At 45.1% G+C, this 21,524-nt stretch overlaps 2 protein-coding genes across 2 annotated transcripts in view; one reads left to right on the plus strand and one right to left on the minus strand.

The window, feature by feature from the left end:
• LOC126475344 (UPF0489 protein C5orf22 homolog) overlaps positions 1-21,524 on the plus strand; it is a 474,622-nt gene that overhangs the window by 301,501 nt on the left and 151,597 nt on the right. The window lies entirely within an intron of this gene.
• The window catches only part of LOC126474624 (uncharacterized), a 336,077-nt gene that overhangs the window by 31,024 nt on the left and 283,529 nt on the right, over positions 1-21,524 (minus strand). The window contains exon 3 of the mRNA XM_050102103.1: positions 3,987-4,254. Within this exon, the coding sequence (XP_049958060.1) occupies positions 3,987-4,254 (268 nt within the window). The remainder of the gene's footprint in view (positions 1-3,986; positions 4,255-21,524) is intronic.

Raw genomic sequence — 21,524 nt, forward strand, 5'->3', positions numbered from 1 at the left:
AAACAAGGTTGTAGCCTGTCCCCATCGTCAGTCAACCTGTACAATTGGTAACCAGGAAAAGAAACTAGAAAAAAGTTGGAAAGGCGGAGAAATATAAACTTGGACTTTTTGCCGATAACACTGTAATACTGTTAGAAAACCCTAAGGACTTCAGTAGAACGAAAAACGAGACGAAAGTTGCAAATTTTTATTTTTATTCACTCGATCACTAGTTTCAGTCCCATTTTCAAATCATCATACATAGCCGAAAATGGCATTTCCGAAGACGTCAAAAATGTGCAACGAACATAGTGCATACAGTTATCTGTATGCACTGTAAATGTTCATTGCATATGATTGAGGATATGTCCCCTCAAATAATCGTTCCTCTTGGACAAGTTGTGCCGGAAACTGTTTTTCGCTCCAATTTGACTCAGCACCTTCTCTTCGGTTATTCGATCTACCACGCCCTGTTCTCCCTCTAAAAATCCCTCTTCCCCCAAGCCGAATCAATCACAGTTCCCTGTATTACCAGACTGAGAATTTTTGCATGTCTCACGGCGTGTCCTATCAGTCAATTGCTATAGGTATGTTCGATCGACATTCGTGTTTTACGGACATGCTATGTCAATTAAAATGAGAATCCATGTAGGATATAAGAAGTTCTTTTCGCGCAACTCTGTTGAGAAAGTTTGGAGAACTGGCATTTGCGATAGACTGCAGAACGATCCTACTGGCGCCAAAATACACTACTGGCCATTAAAATTGCTACACCAAGAAGAAATGCAGATGATAAACGGGTATTCATTGGAGAAATATATTATACTAGAACTGACATGTGATTAAATTTTTACGCAATTTGAAAGCACAGATCCTGAGAAATCATTACCCAGAACAACCACCTCTTGCTGTAATAACGGCCTTGATACTCCTGGGTATTGAGTCAAACAGAGCTTGGATGGCGTGTACAGGTACAGCTGCCCATGCAGCTGCAACACGATACAACAGTTCATCCAGAGTAGTGACTGCCGTATCGTGACGGGCCAGTTGCTCGGCCACCATTGACCAGACGTTTTCAGTTGGTGAGAGATCTGGAGAATGTGCTGGCCAGTGCAGCTGTCGAACATTTGCTGTATCCAGAAAGGCCCGTACAGGACCTGCAACATGCGGTCAAGCATTATCCTGCTGAAATATAGGGTTTCGCAGGGATCGAATGAAGGGTAGAGCTACGGGTCGTAACACATCTGAACTGTAACGTCACTGTTCAAAAGTGCCGTCAATGCGAACAAGAGGTGACCGACATGTGTAACCAATGGCACCCCATACCATCACGCCGGGTGATACCCCAGAATGGCGATGACGAATACACGCTTCCAATGTGCGTTCACCGCGATGTCGCCAAACACGGATGCGACCATCATGTTGCAGTAAACAGAACCTGGATTCATCCGAAAAAATGACGTTTTGCCATTCTTGCACCCGAGTTCGTCATTGGGTACACCATCGCAGGCGCTCCTGTCTGTGATGCAGCGTCAGGGGTAACTGCAGCCATGGTCTCCGAGCTGATAGTCCATGCTGCTGCAAACGTCGTCGAACTGTTCGTGCAGATGGTTGTTGTCTTGCAAACGTTCCCATCTGTTGACTCAGGGATCGAGACGTGGCTTCACGATCCGTTATAGCCATGCGGATAAGATGCCTATCATCTCGATTGCTAGTGATACGAGGCCGTTGGGATCCAGCACGGCGTTCCGTATTACCCTCCTGAACCCACTGATTCCATATTCTGATAACAGTCATTGGATCTCGACCAACGCGATCAGCGATGTCGCGATACGATAAACCGCAATCACGCTAGGTTACAATCCGACCTTTATGAAAGTCGGAAACGTGATGGTACGCATTTCTGCTCCTTACACGAGGCATCACAACAACTTTTCACCAGGCAACGCCGGTCAACTGCTGTTTGTGTATGAGAAGTCGGTTGGAAACTTTCCTCCTGTCAGCGCATTGTAGGTGTTGTCTTGCAAACGTTCCCATCTGTTGACTCAGGGATCGAGACGTGGCTGCACGATCCGTTACAGCCATGCGGATAAGATGCCTATCATCTCGATTGCTAGTGATACGACGCCGTTGGGATCCAGCTCTGAAAAGCTAACCACTTGCATGTCACAGCATCTTCTTCCTGTTGGTTAAATTTCGCGTCTGTAGCTCGTCCACTTCGTGGTGTAGCAGTTTTAATGGCCAGTAGTGTATATCGCGAAGACAAGGTAAGAGAAAGCAGGGCTCTTGCGCAAATTATATTCACCAACTTGTACCGTGTGGTGACTTGCGGAGTATGTATGTAGACGTAGATGAACATCTAATCATAAGCATCCTTCTGTAGTACCATCTTGAAAAGCTATATTCTCTTTATCGTCCTCGTTTCACTTCTACAGAAGGCTACGCCCCAAGTAAATGCCTGCATTTTGACATCTCCGGAAATGCCATTTTCGACAGTGTTATGATGAAGTGAAAACTGAGCTCGGGCCGAAACTAGTCATTGAGTGAATAAAAAGTAAAAATTCGTAACTCTGGATTAGTTTTTCGTTCTACTGATTAACAGAAGTTGCTGACCCAAGCCGCTATAGCATGTGGGAAGTTCGCCAATGGACTTGTAAGAGCAGTTGAAAGGAATAGATAGTGTCTTGAAAAGAGTTTATAAGATGAACATAAAAAGTGAAACACTTTTAATGGAATGTAGTCGAATTAAATCAGGAGGTGGTGAGCAAATAAAATTAGACAATAAGACACTAAGAATAGTAAAGAGATTTTGCAGTTGTGCGGCAAAATAACAAACGCTAGCCGAAGTAGAGAGGATATAGAATGCAGACTAGAAATATCAAGCAAAGAGTTTCAGGAAAAGATAAATGTGTTAACATCTAACATAAATTCAAGCGTCAGTAAGTCTTTATGCAGGTATTTACTTGGGGCGCAGCCTTGTACAGAAGTGAGACGTGGACGATAAAGCGAATATAGCTTTGGAATGTGGTACTACAGAAGAATGCTTAGGATTAGTTGTTCATCTACATCTACATACATACTCCGCAAGCCACCACACGGTACAAGTTTATGAATACCTCGTGCTACTGTTAGTAATTTGCGCAAGAGCCCTGCTTTCTCTTATCTTGTCTTCGCGACCTTTACGCACAATATAGTTTGGCACCAGTAGGATTGTTCTGCATTCTGTCGTAAATGCCAGTTTTCCAAACTTTCTCAACAGAGTTTCGCGAAAAGAACGTCTTCTATCCTACAGGGATTCTTATTTTAATTGGCGTAGCATTCCTGTAATACACGAATGTTAATCGAACATACCTGTACCAAAATGGTTCAAATGGCTCTGAGCACTATGGGACTTCTGAGGTCATCAGTCCCCTAGAACTTAGAACTACTTAAACCTAACTAACCTAAGGACATCACACACATCCATGCCCGAGGCAGGACTCGAACCTGCGACCGTAGTGGTCGCGCGGTTCCAGATATACCGGTAGCAACTGGTTGATAGGACACGTCGTGAGGTATGGAGATATCCTCAGTCTGACAATACAGTGAACTGTGGTTAATTCGGCTTGGGGGAAGAGGGATTTTTAGAGAGAGAAGAGGGCGTGGTAGATCGAATAACCGAAGAGAAGGTGCTAAGTGAAATTGGAGCAAAAAGGAGTTTGTGGCACAAATTGTCTAAGAGGAACGATTACTTGGTGGGACATATCCTCAGTCATCAAGGAATCGTCAACTTGCTAAAGGAAGGGTTAAAAATTGTAGAGGGAAACAAAGGCCTGAAAACAATGAGCAAGTTCAATGGTTGTAAGTGGCAGTAGCTATTCGAAGATGAGGAGGCTTGCATATGGATTGACTAACTTGGAGGCCAGTATCAAACCGATGTTCGGACTGAATACCACAACACCAACAACCGCCTTGGGCCACATATCTACAACCTCGATACTGGTATATCTTCAGCTGCAGCTACTTACGTGTGAGGTCAGAGGGACTTCAAAACTCGTGTTTTCCCTGAGCGTGACGTCTCGTGCGATCAGCTGACTGTCGAGATCGGCGCCAGACTCCATGATGCCGTCACTGAGGCTGCACGCACGTGGGCTCGGCTCGTGTCGCCACAGCACAACATGGCGGCAGTGCGGGTGGGGCGCCGCGGCGCTCGGCGAATGGCGTCTCCCGCCGCGGGAGGCGGCGTCGCGGCGCCCGGCGCCATAGCAGCCGCTCACATATGGACGCGCTCCTGCACTGCAACATACAGAAATGCGCCGTTGTCAAAATTTGAGTCATTTTAGTGCGACAAACAAGACGGTCTCGCAACACATCAGAGTAATATAAGGCAGCCGTTTTGTCCCTCGAGCTTTCCAAGGTTCCAAAAATAAGTAAATAAATAAATAAATAAAAATAAAGTGTGTAGACGCGTAGTGGTGTATGACGTTTCAGAATTTTAGGCTCTATTCCAAAGGGCCTTCATGTGCATGACGACCCTTGTAACTGGCTTACTTCTACTACAAATTTACTGGGTGATCAAAAAGTCACTATTAATTTAAAAACTTAATAAAACACGGAATAATGTAGATAGGAGGTAAAAATTGACACACATGCTTGGAATGACATGGGGTTTTATTAGAACCCAAAAAAAAAAAAAAAGTATTGCCAGACACGTGAAAGATCTCTTGCGCGCGTCGTTTGGTGATGATCGTGTGCTCAGCCGCCACTTTCGTCATGCTTGGCCTCCCAGGTCCCCAGACCTCAGACCGTGCGATTATTGGCTTTGGGATTACCTGAAGTCGCAAGTGTATCGTGATCGACCGACATTTCTAGGGATGCTGAAAGACAACATCCGACGCCAATGCCTCACCATAACTCCGGATATGCTTTACAGTGCTGTTCACAACATTATTCCTCGACTACAGCTATTGTTGAGGAATGATGGTGGACATATTGAGCATTTCCTATAAAGAACATCATCTTTGCTTTGTCTTACTACGTTATGCTAATTATTGCTATTCTGATCAGATGAAGCGCCATCTGCCGGACATTTTTTGAACTTTAGTATTTTTTTGGTTCTAATAAAACCCCATGTCATTCTAAGCATGTGTGTCAATTTGTACCTCTCTATCTACACTATTCCGTGATTTATTCAGTTTTCAAATTTATACTGACTTTTTGATCACCCGGTATATGAAGGTTGAACGCCAAAGCTGTTAGCCTCAAATGTTTCCGCAGGCGTAGAATGTGCCGAAAAAAAAAAAATTTGACATTTTTCAGAAGGCAGAGAAGTGAATATTTTGTTTCACTGTCGTTGTTATTTTTATCTGAATCATCAAAGAATTGGGACGATGGTGACGATATTGGGCACTCGACGTAGTGCTTATCAGCGCCTTTGCAGAAAATGAACAGCATGCTTAGTGACAGTTAAGTATTCCCTCGCAAACAGTCTTTTGAGTCAATGACGCTTCACCCGTGACAAAAACTTAAAAGACCTTTTCCTTGAGCTTGACTTGACAAGAAGAAGGGACCGGTTGCTAGGACATGTTTTGAGGCATCAAGGGATCACAAATTTAGCATTGGAGGGCAGCGTGGAGGGTAAAAATCGTAGAGGGAGTCCAAGAGATGAATACACTAAGCAGATTCAGAAGGATGTAGGTTGCAGGAAGTACTGGGAGATGAAGAAGCTTGCACAGGATAGAGGAGTATGGAGAGCTACATCAAACCAGTCTCAGGACTGAAGACCACAACAACAACATCACCTGGCTTATGGTGAACTCAAGGTTGAAGTTAGTTGTATAATAATAGAAAAACTCTTTCGTTAGCACCTTTTGATGGTTATTTGCAACAAAATGTTTTTTTATTATTAAAGCACTAAAACACACACGATTTTAAGATTTTAAAATCTTTCTGGCACAGACACTTGCTGCATATCAATGTATTAAAATGGGCAATGAAATCATGGAAAGGAGCATGCACATTCATGTCCTTCCTTGAAGCTCAAACTAAACTATTGTACAGTCATGACAGCCGGCCAGTGTGGCCGAGCGGTTCTAGGCGCTACAGTCTGGAACCGCGCGACCGCTACGGTCGCAGGTTCGAATCCTGCCTCGGGCATGGATGTGTGTGATGTCCTTAGGTTAGTTAGGTTTAAGTAGTTCTAAGTTCTAGGGGACTGATGACCTCAGCAGTTAAGTCCCATAGTGCTCAGAGCCATTTGAACCAACAATTTTTACAGTCATGACATAAAGTGCTAAATAAAACGAGGATTAGGTCAAAAAAGCGCTCAGCGTTCTTCCCTGACCAATAGCAAAAACAGGAAAAGGTTTAGCCGCTGTGAGGACTATGTAGACCAACTTACAGTAACGTTATTTGGCAGCCATTCGGAACAGGAGAGTAATAATATGACGCTTGTTATGCTTTTCAGTAAAACTTTCCGTAAACTAGACACAGCCGAAAGGATTTGAAGAGCTAGACTGTTGCCGCTGAAATGGTTCAATCTAATTACCTGATGTTTAAGTTGCGAAGAAATAAGTTAAACCGTGCAACTTCAACCTTCATATTTATCAGATTCCGCGCCAAATACTCGCTTCTTATCCTACTGGCACAGTAGAATACAATCACGTCAGAAAACTGTCATAGAGGAAAACTTTTAATTCACGTTTATTGTCAGATTCGGTAGAAATCGTTACTGTGACGTAAAACAGCTCCCCAAATTCCCTGCGGAAATGCTTTTCCGAGAGCTTGCATGTCTTTAATAAGAGCATTTCATATTGTACTGACGCAGGTCAACCCGCTGCTGGTTTTCAGGTTTACTTGCTGTGATGTATTCGCGATTCGTACGTAAGAACAATGATTGTTAACAATGTCTGTCTAAAAACATAGGCAAGATTTTTATTACTGTGGAACGACAATTAGAACTCTGTGGTTTCGTACAGCTATAGTTTAAACCTTTAGATTATTTACCGTTCAAATCTCTCACAAAGTTCAAATTGTGCGCTCGATGGATTTAAGTGAACATTCAAACAGGAACGGTTTGTCATTTATGTGCTGAAATTCCAGATATGCCTTGGTATTGTTCTGATTTTATTCGCGATGGTCCTAGAGATTAAGATTTTTAAAAGACGTAAAAAACGTATTTAAGTATTGTTGTTTGATACTAGCTTTACAGATGTGGCCGGAATTGTAGTTTGAAATAACATGATACTACGCAGCAGCCGTTAAGCATATACACGACTCCTTCTGTCAAAAATATTGTGAGCCCGGCATAATACTATACATCTTTGGTAGCATTCAACTAATTCATTTACAATTACGGAATGACTTTCTTGATTTCTTGGATGACTCAATCCTGAGGTGTACTTTAGTCAAGCTGCTACTGCACGATCATGGATATTACGCAATATACAGAGATTAATAGGTACACTACTTAAAGGAAAACTCGTTTCGTTACACAAACACGTATTAACAGAGCAATAATTAGGTTAGTCTGTTATGTCTTCTATAGCTACAGAAGATTTGTAGATAAGTTAGTAAGATTAGGCAGTGAAAGGATAGTGTTGCGAAGCCACGCAAAATTTTGTTTAGTTAATAATCCAGTAGTAGTAATAGTAGTTGATTTGTATTCTAAGGACCATTAACACACCGAGCACACTGGCAGACAAAACAAAAATAAGTTAGATCCGTGAAGACTAAAAAAATCGAGTTTTTCATAGGCGTGATGTTCGTGCGGGTAATATTAACACGGGTAGGACTACATAGAGACTTAAAATTCAATAGCAAGTTCTCTTCCCCAGGTGGTGTGTGAAGGGACGTATACATCTACTCTTTCCTCTCTTCATTTTGTTTTCTCCTTAAAATACATCGGAGTTTATAATTTCCAACTTCCAAACTCATGTATTTTTCTTTAAGAATAGATATGTGAAGCCGACCGGGGTGGCCAAGCGGTTCTAGGCGCTACAGTCTGGAACTTGGTCATGGATGTGTGTGATGTCCTTAGGTTAGTTAGGTTTAAGTAGTTCTAAGTTCTAGGGGACTGATGACCTCAGATGTTAAGTCCCATAGTACTCAGAGCCATTTGAACCAGCCAGATATGTGAAACGGCGGCAGGTAAATAAGAGATAATATTAAAGAACAGACATAAGAACTCCACGCAATCCCGGCTCCACGTAGTGCTGCTTGGGGAACAGTGCCCGTAGCCTTATCTGCGTAAAGCAGGTTTGCCTGTACTCATAAGCAACCTGAAAAAAATGAAAAACGCATCTTAAGCATCTTGTTACTACGTGTTCTCTGCGCTTGCTCGATACTTAGCGTGTGTATTATGTGATGGTAAAAGTTGTCGATAAGATACAACGATGATGTAGCCGTAACAATATAATTATTGCAAACATGCAGTCCTGAATTAACGACGGGGAGACAGAACACTGTGATAAAGCTAAACAGGCTGCTCTTGTTTTAACGTGCTGCGATGCGTAAAGTGTTGCCCCGATATGCACTTTTGCAAGATAACATGCTCCCCAGGGGCCCGTTTTGGAGGGCTCCGTGGAAACTTTCGCGTGTTAACAAAGAGTCTGAGACAGAGGGCAGTTGGCAGTTGCGGTTAAGATTTAAGATACCGTGGTCGCTACTCCTTGTTACGCGTTGAAAAAGCATGTGTTCTAATAGCGGAAATTATGGGACAACTTATTTTTTACGCAAGTAGGACAACGCAACAGACATTGTTAGGGATATTAGGAAAAATGCTCTGAGCACGAAGGATACCGAGCTACTTCAGACCATAATAACGACAAGCTTCTTCCCTGCCGCATGCACGGGGAAGGAATCTTTCGAGAGAACTAAACGTAGCCTTCGCACTATCAGAGCTCTGTACAGATTTTGGCTTGGTCGCACGACTACACAGTTAGACTGAATGTCTGTAAACAGCTCTGCCGTCTCTTCCAAACAGTACGTACTGTTATGATGTCCTTGTGAAAAAGAATTAGCGAAGAGTTTCTCGACCAGATGTAGTATATGACTCAATAAGTACGACTTTTAGGAAACATGGCAAAGCCTGCTTCCTTGACCAATTAATGGAATAAACCTTCTTCTTATCATCTGCTGGCAAAATGTGAAATTCCGCGAAACATTGTATCAATCCCTGATTTTACAAGGCAAGAATATTTCGTGACGCAACACGAAATGATGTAATTTTTTCAGACGAGTCAAAACTAAGGTGTCCTCGAAGGTAAAATGGATTAATTGGCACGATCGAGCGCAGAGAGAAAGCGATTTTTGCATCATTATTACTGTGGCAGCGGCTCCCTGCGTCTACACATTAATAACAGCTGCGTCCCAAGAGCTGCGTATCGATAACAACGGAGGCTAACACGCGGCTGCTGTCGCGTTACTCTATAAGAACAACTAGGGTGATCTTTCAGGGTGGCTGGTATGTTTCTCACATTGTCCGAGTGAGAGCAGGACTCGTGCACTGAAGGCTCCATGTGAACTCAGCTACAGGGTGTTCCTTTTAACTGAAGACATTGAAATATCTCGGAAACTATACATCGAATAAAAAATAGCTATAATTCCAATTTGTTTGTCTCGGAGGGGACATCGAACGTTACCACAATCGACCTGCACCCCACCCCATGCGTGGGAGGGGGGCGGGGGGGGGGGGGGGAGCAACTTAGAAATCTTCAGTGGGAATCCCCGTTTTTTATTGCAGATTACGATTGTACGATGAAATGTACGTACGTTTTGTCTGAAGTATTTTCTTCGTTTCGCCACAGATGGCACTGTAATCGGACGAACATAATTTACAACATGCTATTCAATGACCCTTGAATATCCAATAGCACGTGGGACCCTACTTCCATGTTGCCAGGTCGTGACAAGGCAGTATTTCATAAATTCTAGTTGGAAACCCCACTCGCAACGTTATATTCCTCCGACGTATCGGCTACTCGACGGGCCACCGTGGCCGTGTAGGAAACTACGATGTATCATAACAGGCAGTACACTGCGACAGGAACTCAGGTATCGTGCAGGCGTAGAACAGACAGCGGCTCTAAACATTACAATACTAGCGCAGTGTTTGTTGCCTGCGCGCATCTACCTATCATTTGGAGAACAGACGTGCAGGTGGAGGATGAATGCTGCAACCACAGAAGAAAAAATGGAAAATATCCTGAGTTACGGAAAATGTTGGGTAGATCACATAACTAATGAGGGGGTACTGACTAGGAATGAGGAGAAGAGGAGTTTTTGGCACAACTTGACTAGAAGAAGGGATTGGTTTGTAGGACATATTCTGAGGCATCAAAGGATCACCAATTTAGTACTGGAGGGCAGCGCGGAGGGTAAAAATCGTAGAGGGAGACCAAGAGATGAATACACTGTACAGATTCAGAAGGATGTAGGTTGCCGTAGGTACTGGGAGATGAAGAAGCTTGCGCAGGATAGAGTAGCATGGAGAGCTGCATCAAACCAGTCTCTGGACTGAAGACCACAACAACAAACGGAAAATGTAGGATGATTGTTAAGGCTGCTGTTGCCTTGTATGCCGAGTATTTTCCAGGGAAAGCCCGCTCTGGTTTGTTCTTTTACAAGGTTGTGATCGCCTTCACGCCAGATGGCAGCGTACACACCTGAAAAAGCAAACGTGTTACAGGAGAAGCTAAAGTAATAGCTGTACCAGCGGTAGTGTACCACAGTTTACAGATAAGCCCCCGGCAATTACACCGCAATTCGGTATGTCCGTGGTTAATATTGTCTCGATACTGCGTCGTCATAAGTGTCATCCATAGCACATGCCACTGCATCAAGAACTTCATGGCACTGATTTCCGTAACCGGGTAATAATTTGCGGATGGGCACGTCAACAAATGCAAACGACCCCCATATTCTTTTCCGAGGTACTGCTTTCCGATGAGTCTACATTCGCAAACCATGGTAGCGTTAACCGGCATAACATGCATCACTGGAGTGTAGGCAATTTCCACTGGTTACGGTAGGTTGGCCACCAGCGTCTTTGGTCGGTTAACACATGATGTGGCATCGTGGGAAACAAACTCATTGGTCCGTATTTAATCGACGGCAAGTTGAATGGACGAAAATATCGGACTGTTTTGGAATAGGAACCACCGGTACTACTGCAGAAAGGTGTCCTGGACGTTCGACAACTTATGTGGCTTCAGCATGACGGCTGCCCACGGCATTACGCAATTGAAGCACGGGATGTATTAGACCGTGTTTACACTGGTCGGTGGATCGGCAGAGGTGGCCCTATTAATTGGCCCGCTGGGTCGCCGGATTTTACGTACTGTTACTAATGTATATTTAATAGATGCATGAAATATTTCACTTTGTCAGGAGGCGGTAGAGATGCCTATACACCTAAAATTCAACCGTGCGGCTATGCACCCAGTTCAAAATCTGTACAGGTATCTGAAGGTGTGTAAGCTACGATCAGTTTTTCTACCAATTCCGTTCTGCCTTCTCTGGCGTTCCGTCTAGTGTTCGTGGCGACAAATTGGCAACGAGTGACGGAAAATGAAGGGTCTCAGTTTGTTGTATTGATTATTTCTTTCTGAAAAACGTTTCGGAAGTTGTTTATTTTCTTCACTAGACTGTCACTATTCGTGTTAGGTTCCAGATGTTACAGTTCTTCTATTACAACATTGTACGCGATAGCTTTTATTTTGTGACGATTGGAATGTGAAATTTTTTTATCTCAGAGTTCAAGAAGATTCCGGTAACCTTCAATAAAAGTCAAAAGCGCATTTTTCCCTTTGAGGTCATGATGGGTACGGGATTAGTTTCAGGTGACTGCTACGATTAAAGGGCAGAACAGCACAGTTTATCGTCAGGTAACTTAGTCTCGCGTAGGCGGACGGCCTATCTGAATTGCACAGTTGTCTTCGGTATTCGAACAGTTTATCTCTCAGACGTGACGTCAAGTGTTACGAACTGCGCAGTTGAAGATGTGGAGGACCAATAAGACGGGCGTCTTGCAACGAGGACGGCAGTTGGACGGTAACCCCACTACAACAGCCGAGCATCGTTTGCCCTTGCCTTCCCTTGATGTCTGGTGACATTCTTCGAACTCGTTGCACGCCCGGCTCAGATCATTACGTGTCTGATGAGAGTCCCTTCGCATTTCATTTCTTTTAAGCTCAGAAGGGTGGGACGGCTTTACATCCTAAATTACATACGGGGATCTTAAAGTGACCGTGTTATATTTCTTCATTTCTTCCTTTAACTAGCCGGGTAATAAGCAGCAGCCTGTTTCAGTTTACGGCAGGCGTCTGATTGACAGTAACGAGAAAAAATTGCCCTTCGCGGAGGTTGCTTTAACAAGCACTGAGAAGTGAAATCAAAGCCTCGCCTCAATCTGCTGCCTTCTGTTTTTTGTCTCGTAAGAGATTTGCAAAGGGGGAGGGAGTTCCTTCGTTATTTAACTTCGCGCCACCATTGACGCTGCTGAGGCGGGAAACACGTGCTCCATCCCGGCAGGCAAGGGAAGGGAAAGGTCACGAGGTGTATAAAGAAGGCGGTCTTGCTACCGCGAGGGCACCAACACGGCACGGGCTGGCAGCTGCACCGTGTTTTAGTTGAGGACTATTGGTAGAGGCACCACGTGAACTGTAATTTGCTTTAGCAATTTATTCTTACAGACATGTTCTTCAGGAAGCAGATCTAAATATTGCTTTCAGCGAATTTTCGCGAGAATACTAGAGGGTGTCCCGGATAAATGAGACCCATGTCACACAGAAGGTAGTAATACTTTCCAAGTTCAGAACAGGGCCCTGTCCATTGTCACTAGTTTCCTCCTCCCGTGGATTCATGCACCAATATGTGTAGTATGTGGAATTCCACTACCGATAAAATGTATTTTTAATTACATGTGTTTCATATGCAGACATAGGGAGCAACCCACTGCTTGGCTGGATACCCGCCCACTATCCTAGCTGACAATGGCCTAAGTATGACACGCATTTCAAGATTTTGTTGAGCGTCGGGCGTACTATGTTAGCGAAAGGAAGCCAATGAGTTATGACTGGGGACCGGCCCCTGTTTTTTGTTTAAGCAATCAGCCATCCGTAAAACTGGCAGTGTGTAATAAACATGTTTTTTTTCCAAACGACTGGTGGATTTTGATACCTTAGTGTCACCTATATGTATAGCCATAGCTAGACACTCTGGACAAATCTGGCTATTTCCGTTCTTGTGAAATCGCTGCAGCAATTTCGCTTGTGAGAAAAGATATCGTTCAAACGACGAGATGTGTATGTGGATATCTAGTTAAGACGCTGATGGTCACATTTTTGAGTGCCTCGAATCTGACATCAACATCATTATATCAAGAAAAATGCATAGGAAGTTTCACCTACTGAATATTCGCGGATTATGTAGCTTACAGAGAGCTACGATTCGGTTCCTGGCCGATGCCAGTAAATTTTTTTCCGTCACTTATAGCTACGTTCACCTCTGGAAAAGATCAACTGCTACCATAAGTGCCAAACTTCACCGTGCTTCGGAGGACACGCTATGCTGTCGGTCCTCCTACGACTGGCCGGGTAAATTAGTTTAAAAGCCAGTAAAAGACTAGTCATTACTATGCCAAGTGCAGCATTTTAGTGAGACTTCCTGGAGTACTAAAAATATGTGACGGACTTTACTCCCGCTTTGACGTGCACTGGTCTTCAACAATTCCGCCAGTACCTGGATCATGCCATTCAAATTTCACTCAATTTCTCCTGCATACCATGGCACTTCTGCAGGAGAGGATATTGCGGAGAAATGACTTAGCCACAGCCCCGGGGATTGTTATCCAGACTGAATCTATCACTCTGCAGCGATGTGTGCACTGTTTGGAAACCTTCCAGTAGGAGAACTTCTGTAAAGTTCGGAAGGTGGAAGAGAGGTGCTGGACAAAGTCAAGCTGCGGGGGCAGCTTGTGAACCGTTCCCAGGTAACTCAGTAGGTAAGAGAACTGTCCGCGAAAGCCAAGGTTCTGGGGTTCGAGTCGCAGTTCGTCGAACAGTTCTAATCTGCCAGGAACTTTCTGAAAGCACTACGGTAATCAAACCAACATACTGGTTGATGACAGATTTATAATGAACAGTGCTTCTTGGGGATATATGTTTAGTATACTGCCGCTTCACGCAATTGTTGGGAGAAACACCAAGTGTGCCTAGCATCAACGAATTAAATATCTAGGCGTAGTGTTACGAAGCCGTATGAAGTAGCGCAAACATACAGAATAAATGGTAGCTGCCATGGAGAGCAGGTACAAAAGCCCTGTATGACCTACTACTGAGTGACGTTGACTGTTTGAGTTGTTAGTCAGGTGGCTTTTTTTCTGTTTTTGATGTTTTTTTCATGACAAAAGTTCATTAATATCTCTATAAATTATTGTATGCTGCTCTGCAAAACTTAGAGACGAGATAATAAAGCACCATAATATTCTCTGGTGTCAAAAATTAAAGCAAAAAAACGCTGTTTCCCCGTCCTGCATCTAATTGACGACGTAGTAGTGCGAACTGTCAACAGACGTCCACACGATGGTGTTCTGCACGGAAGATGGTGTTCTGGTCAACGACAACCACGCCAGTGATGACGTCAAGACACCTATCAAACAGGGTAGTGTTTGGGTGGTAGTTCCACATCCACAGTCGCTGTGTACACAGACATTGCAGCATGGCACAAAGAATGTGCTTCTGCGGAGGAGGGCCATGGGAAGAATGTAAGCAGGACAGTCGTAAACTGATGTGGACCTTATGTGAATTGCTCTGTTGTTTCTCGGATGTGGCGACGATTTGTGGAGACCGAAACTGTATCCCGAAAACAAGGACAGGGCTGACCACGTGTGACACCAGAAAAAGAGGAACGTTATTTGGCTGTAAGAGCACAACTGTACCGCCTCAGTACTGCACAGCAACTGGCGTTTGGCCTCACAGGATCCATTTGACTGGCCGAGCGGTTCTAGGCGCTTCAGTCCGGAACCGCGCTGCTACTACGGTCGCAGGTTCGAATCCTGCCTCAGGCATGGATGTGTGTGATGTCCTTAGGTTAGTTAGATTTAAGTTGTTCTAAGTCTAGGGGACTGATGACCTCAGATGTTAAGTCCCATAGTTCTTGGAGCCATTTGAACCATTTTATCCATTTGACGTGTTGTATCGAGCCAAACGGCGCACAGAAAGCTTCGGCAGAGTGACCTTTAATGTTGGAGACCTACTGTATGAGTACCTTTGACGCGTTTTCACAGAAGGGAACGCCTTGAGTGGAGCGTTAATTTGCCACGTGGACGGTCGAAGAGTGGGCCAATGTTCTTTTCACAGATGAGTCCCGATTTGGTCTGGAGAATGATTCTCGACGGACCCACACCTGGAGGGAATGTGGAACACGATTTCGGAACGCAAACATTGTGGAAAGAGATCGATATCGAGGAAGATCCGTAATGGTGTGGGCACTATGGGACTTAACTTCTAAGGTCATCAGTCCCCTAGAACTTAGAACTACTTAAACCTAAGGACATCACACACATTCATGCCCGAGGCAGGATTCGAACCTGCGACCGTAGCGGTCACGCGGTTCCGGACTGTAGCGCCTAGAACCGCACGGTCACCCCGGCCGGTCCAATCGAACACTTCTTCATGAAATGTACGGATGAATCGGCAACGTTTAACAGCTGTCCGGTATTGTGATTAGACCTTGGAACTGAATATGCGGTTGTTCAGTAGTTCTAAGAGCCCAGATTTCGTACTGATGGACGCTAATGTTCTACCTCGTCGAGCATGAGTTTCCTTGGAAACGGAAGATATTGCACGCATGGCGTGGTCTGACCGCTCTCTCGATTTGATTTCCATAGAGCATGTATGGGATGCACAACTCCTTTCATGCTCTATGGAATTCAAACCGAGAGAGCGGTCAGACCACGCCATGCGTGCAATACCTTCCGTTTCCAAGCATCTGCTCTCTCACGATGTCTAATGACTTCTGAGATCGCTGATTTGGAGCACCTGGCAGTAGGTGGCAGCACAATGCGCCTAATATGAAAAACGTATGTTTTTGAGGGTGTCCGGATACTTTTGATCACGTAGGTGCTCCCGAGGCCAAAAAAATCAAGAGCCGCACGTCCGTGCCCGATGGAACACGTGGGGGATCAGCTCGGACGGTAACTCCGCCCTAGTGCCAGTATCCAAGATATCCAGGACCAGTTACAACAGTTGCGAGTAGCTTGCCTCAGGAGAGTCTACAACGGCTTTACTACACCCTTGCAAACCGAATCATTGCATGCATCCACGCCAGAAGGGGGGCAATCTCTTAGTGGTATGTGTTCTCTTACTGGCTAGTTCTTTGTAAGTTAGACTCGGTTCTTAATCACTGAAATAACATCACATATCTTCCCAAACCATGGAGTTTCATTTAGTTCCCTCATCTCCTTCTAGATGCTTGACTTTTTTGTCAGGCAATCAGATCTTATGCATAGGTATTCCTACACATAATTTTCTGTTCTGCCTAAGAGTTAACGGTGTCCGTAGCACACTGTAGCTCAGCTTGTGAGAAAAGTAGCAGAATGGTAGTTGACGCCGCCGCAGAATAGAAAGAGGCGTTCCCCACTGCTCGTCCACAAAGACTGGCATGCTCCAACAGCATTCGCTGGGAGAACATAGGCGCGGCGCTAGCGGGGATTAAGCTAAGCGTGGGCGGAGGCGCACAAAACAGTAATCAGGCGTTGCGGCGCGACCGCCTCTTCTCTCTCCCACAGCCTCGGGCCGAGGCACAAAAGGACGAGCAATGAACGAACCTAATCATTGTTTTGGAAGGAGTGTTTTTAAATGACGCGTTATTAACGGCTCTGAGGTACGGCGGGTTCCCGCGTCATTAGAAACTCATCAGCCTCGGCAGATGTTCCCACAGGAGAGAGCGGGGGCAAGCCGCGCGCTAGTCGGACCCTGCGTCTGCCTTCCTACCACACTCTGTTCTGTCACCTCCCGTGTCTGACATGCTCACTGTCTGCAGTAGAAGAAGGGAGATGTATTTGTTCCGCAGCCATAGAGACTACTATGGGGGTGAAAAAACTTGTCACTGGAGGAAGAAATGGGAAAAAATAAAGGTTAACAAACAAAAACAAAGTAAAAAGCACGCATACAAACACACACACACACACACACACACACACACACACACACACACACACACAGTCGACAAAAATATGGAAACACCAAAAACACAACATACACGTTGACATTCAAAACAGCTCCAGTCGTCTCAGAGTGGATGAATTCAGGTCCGGAACGGTTTTCAATTTAATCTTCTTGCAAAACATGACAAGTTCAGGAAACAACGATGGCGATGGATAGAAATCAAGCAAGCTTCTCTCCAAAGTATACGGCAAAGGCTCAATAATATAGAGATATGGTGACTTCAGTGGTCGGGGGACATGCGACAACCCATTCTCGTGCTCAAAAAAACCAGTCCTGGACGATGCGAAATGTGTGAACAGGTGTTCTGCCGTCGTGGAGCACAGCATCAACACTCGGGGATTAAACACCACACCATGGGATGGACCTGATCACCCAAAATGGCCACATTATCCTTGGTAGGAATGCGATCTTCGAGAGTAACCATGGACCCCATAGAGTATCACAGTATGGTTGCCCAAATCATCACGGAACACCCACCACATGCCACTCATGGGATGTAAAGTCCACCAGAAGTTGGAAAGAGTATGAAGGAGGAATCATCCCACCAAATGACTTTCTTCCATTGGTCCACAGTCCAGGTTTTATGGCTTTGGTACCATCTTCGAGAGTACCATCTTCGAGAGTAACCATGGACCCCATAGAGTATCACAGTATGGTTGCCCAAATCATCACGGAACACCCACCACATGCCACTCATGGGATGTAAAGTCCACCAGAAGTTGGAAAGAGTATGAAGGAAGAATCATCCCACCAAATGAATTTCTTCCATTGGTCCACAGTCCAGGTTTTATGGCTTTGGTACCACGTTTTACTGTTCCGGACATTCGGTTCATTGGTGATTGGTTTTGTAATTCTAGCTCGCCCTACCGTTGCCTGTTCATGGTGCGCACTTGGTGCTGTTTAGGCACTGACAGGGTTCGTGAGTACGGCATTCAGTTCTGCAGTGACTCTTGTAGCTGTCGTCCCCTTATCTTTTGTCACAGATCTCTTTAACGACAGTGTGTCACGATCACCCAGCACACACTTTGGTGCGCGTTGTGATTTAGCGGGAAACGTTTTTCCGCTTTCCCTGTATGCGTTGTAAGTCTTCTGGTTCCGGAAGCAATCACGATACGAGCACGAACAGTTTAGCCACATTCGAATTCACTTAGTTCCGACATAATGCTCTCACAACGACACAGGACACTGTTCTGACAACGACTGACGTAGCCTATTGAGGGCATGGCACGGGCGCTGCTCGAAGTCAAATACAGTAGTGTATACTGCAGGAGTGGTTACCATCTGCATTTATGTACAAGCATGCTTTTCTTGCGGTGTTTCCGTATTTTTGTTCAACCCCTTCACACAAAGAGAGAACGGTCACAGAGGAGGCTTCTTCTATCTAGAAATTCGTCAATCAGTCTGGGGTGACAGTAGAAAAGAGCAAAAGGAATGCTAGTTTTAAATTTCACATTTAAGAGGTCATTTACGCAGGAGGATCGTACAAGCATACCGTCGTTTGACTGTCGCATAGACTCTTACATGAAAGACATAGAAACTGGCATCCGTGGCGTAATGAAGCAACTGAAACAGTTGAAAACAATAAGTCCCCAGGTCCAGATGGAACCCAAATTCGGTTTTACAGGGAGTGCCCTGCAGCGTTGGCTCCTTACTTAACTTGCATACACTATGTGATCAAAAGTATCCCGACATACCCAAAAAAAACACACGTTCTTAATATTAGGTGCAGTGTGCTGCCACCTGCTGCCAGGTGCTCCATGTCAACGACCTCAGTAGTCATTATACATCATGAGAGAGCAGAATGGGGCGCTCTGCGGAACTCACGGACTTCTAACGTGGTTAGGATTGGGTGTCACTCGTGTCATACGACTGTACGTGAGGTTTCGATACTCTTAAATACCCCTAGTCCACTGTTTCTGATCTGAGAGTGAAGTGGAAACGAGAAGGGACACACACAGCACAAAAGCGTACTGGCCGACCTCGTCTGTTGACTGACAGAGACCGCCGACAGTTGAAGAGGGTCGTAATGTGTAACAGGCAGACATCTATCCAGACCATCTCACAGTAATTCCAAACTGTATCTGGATCCACTGCAAGTACTATGACAGTCAGGGGGGAGGTGAGAAAACTTGGATTTCATGGTGGAGCGGCTGCTCATAAGCCTCACATCACGCCAATAAATGCCAAACGACGCCTCTCTTGGTGTGAGGAGCGTAAACATTGGACGACTGAACAGTGGAAAAAGTTTTGTGGAGTGGCGATCCGATGGCAGAGTGTGGGCACGGCAAATGCCCGAAGGACATCATCTGCCAGCGTGTGCAGTGCCAACAGTAAAATTCGGAGGCGGTGATGCTATGGGGTGGCCGTGATTTTTATGGAGGGGGCTTGCACCGCTTGTTGTTTTGTGTGGCACTATGACAGCACAGGCCTACATGATGTTTTAAGCGCCTTCTTTCTTCCCACTGTAGAAGAGCAATTAGGGGATGGCGATTGCATCTTTCAACACGATAGTGCACCTGTTCACAATGCATGGCCTGTGGCGGAGTGGTTACACGACAATAACATCCCTGTAATGGACTGGCCTGCACAGAGCCCTGGCCTGAATCCTACAGAATAACTGTGGGATGTTTTCCAAAGCCGTTTTCATGCCAGGCCTCACCGAGTATCATCGATACCTCTCCTCAGTGCAGCAATCCGTGAAGAATGGGCTGCCATTTCGCAAGAAACCTTCCAGACTGAACGTATGCTGCGAGAGTGGAAGGTGTCATGCAGGCTAAGGGTGGGCCAACATCCTACTGATTACCAGCATTACCGATGGAGGGTGCCACGAACTTGGAAGTCATTTTTAGCCAGGTGTCCAGATACTTTTGATCACATGGTTTACTTCGCGAATATCTCACCAGTTGCCAAGTCCCAAGCGACTAGACTAAAGGACAGGCGGGTCCTGCAAATAAAAAAGGTAAAAGGACGTATCCGCATAATTACAGATCAACTTTGGGTAACATCGGTTTGCTTCAGAATTCTTTAGCAGATTCTGAGTTCTAAGGTAATACATTTCCTTGGGACAGAAAAGTTTCTGTCCATAGATCCGCACGAATTTAGAAAGCATCGCTAGTGCGAAATTCAGCTTGTCCTTTTCTCTTGTGATATCCTAAAAACAATGGATGGAGAGCAACAGGCAGTCATATTCTTAGATTTCCGGGAAGCCTTTCACTAGGTTCCCCACTGGTGACTGTTTACGAAGGTCTGGTCCGTGCAGACTAACCGGTTTCCAGGAATGTGTGGCTTCTGAAGTTACAGAACCCAGTACGACGTCCTCGACGGCGAGTGTTCTCAGAGACAAGGGTATTGTCAGGAGTGTTTCAGGGAGGTGTGATAGACCGCTCTTATTCCACAAGGTAGTCAGAAACAGTCTGAAAAACTTGTAAGTGTGTAGCAGGAGAGGTTGTGCTGAGAAGTAATTGTTCAGAAAAAAAAATCGATACGTTGCGTCGTTTCCGAGTTAATTAGGATGGAAGTTCGCCAATCACGCCACAGCGCGCGCAGATTCAAGCGGTCCGCCGTATATAATTATTGTCAACTGTTCTCATAGATTAGATGATAGCTCACGAAACGACTCAACCTTTGGCTCGGATTCGACCCCTTCTACCGTCCTATGCCCAACCGTTGTATCACTGTCTTGTATGGTTTTAGGAAACCAAACGAGGAACACGTTACGTGACACTGTCTCTGGTGGGACGCTTGAATTTGCGCGCAACGGCCTGATTGGCTAACACCAGTGCTATTTAACTCGGAAAAGGTGCAACGTATCGATTTTTTCTTTACAGTTATTTCTCGGCGCAACCTACTTGCATCACCTTTATAAAGTTTTCAGGTTGTTTCTGGCCACCGTGTGCATACGTAAGTGATCTGACGGAGAGGATGAACAGTAATTTGCGGCTGTTTGCTAATGGCCCTGTGGTGTACGAGGAAGTGTCGTCGTTGAGTGACTGTAGCAGGTTCAAATGGTTCAAATGGCTCTGAGCACTATGGGACTTAACTTCTGAGGTCATCAGTCCCCTAGAACTTAGAACTACTTAAACCTAACTAACCTAATGACATCACACACATCCATGCCCGAGGCAGGATTCGAACCTGCGACCGTAGCGGTCGCGCGGTACCAGACTGTAGCGCCTAGAACCGCTCGGCGATTGTAGCAGGTTACGAGATGACTTAGACGTAATTTCTAGTTGATATGAAGAGTGACAGCTTGCTCTAAATTTAGAAAAATGTAAGTCAGTGCGGATGAATAGAAAGAACAATCCTGTAACGTTCAAATACAGCATTAGTAGTGTGCCG

Source organism: Schistocerca serialis, chromosome 4 (genome assembly GCF_023864345.2).
Source record: "Schistocerca serialis cubense isolate TAMUIC-IGC-003099 chromosome 4, iqSchSeri2.2, whole genome shotgun sequence".
NCBI lineage: Eukaryota > Metazoa > Arthropoda > Insecta > Orthoptera > Acrididae > Schistocerca > Schistocerca serialis.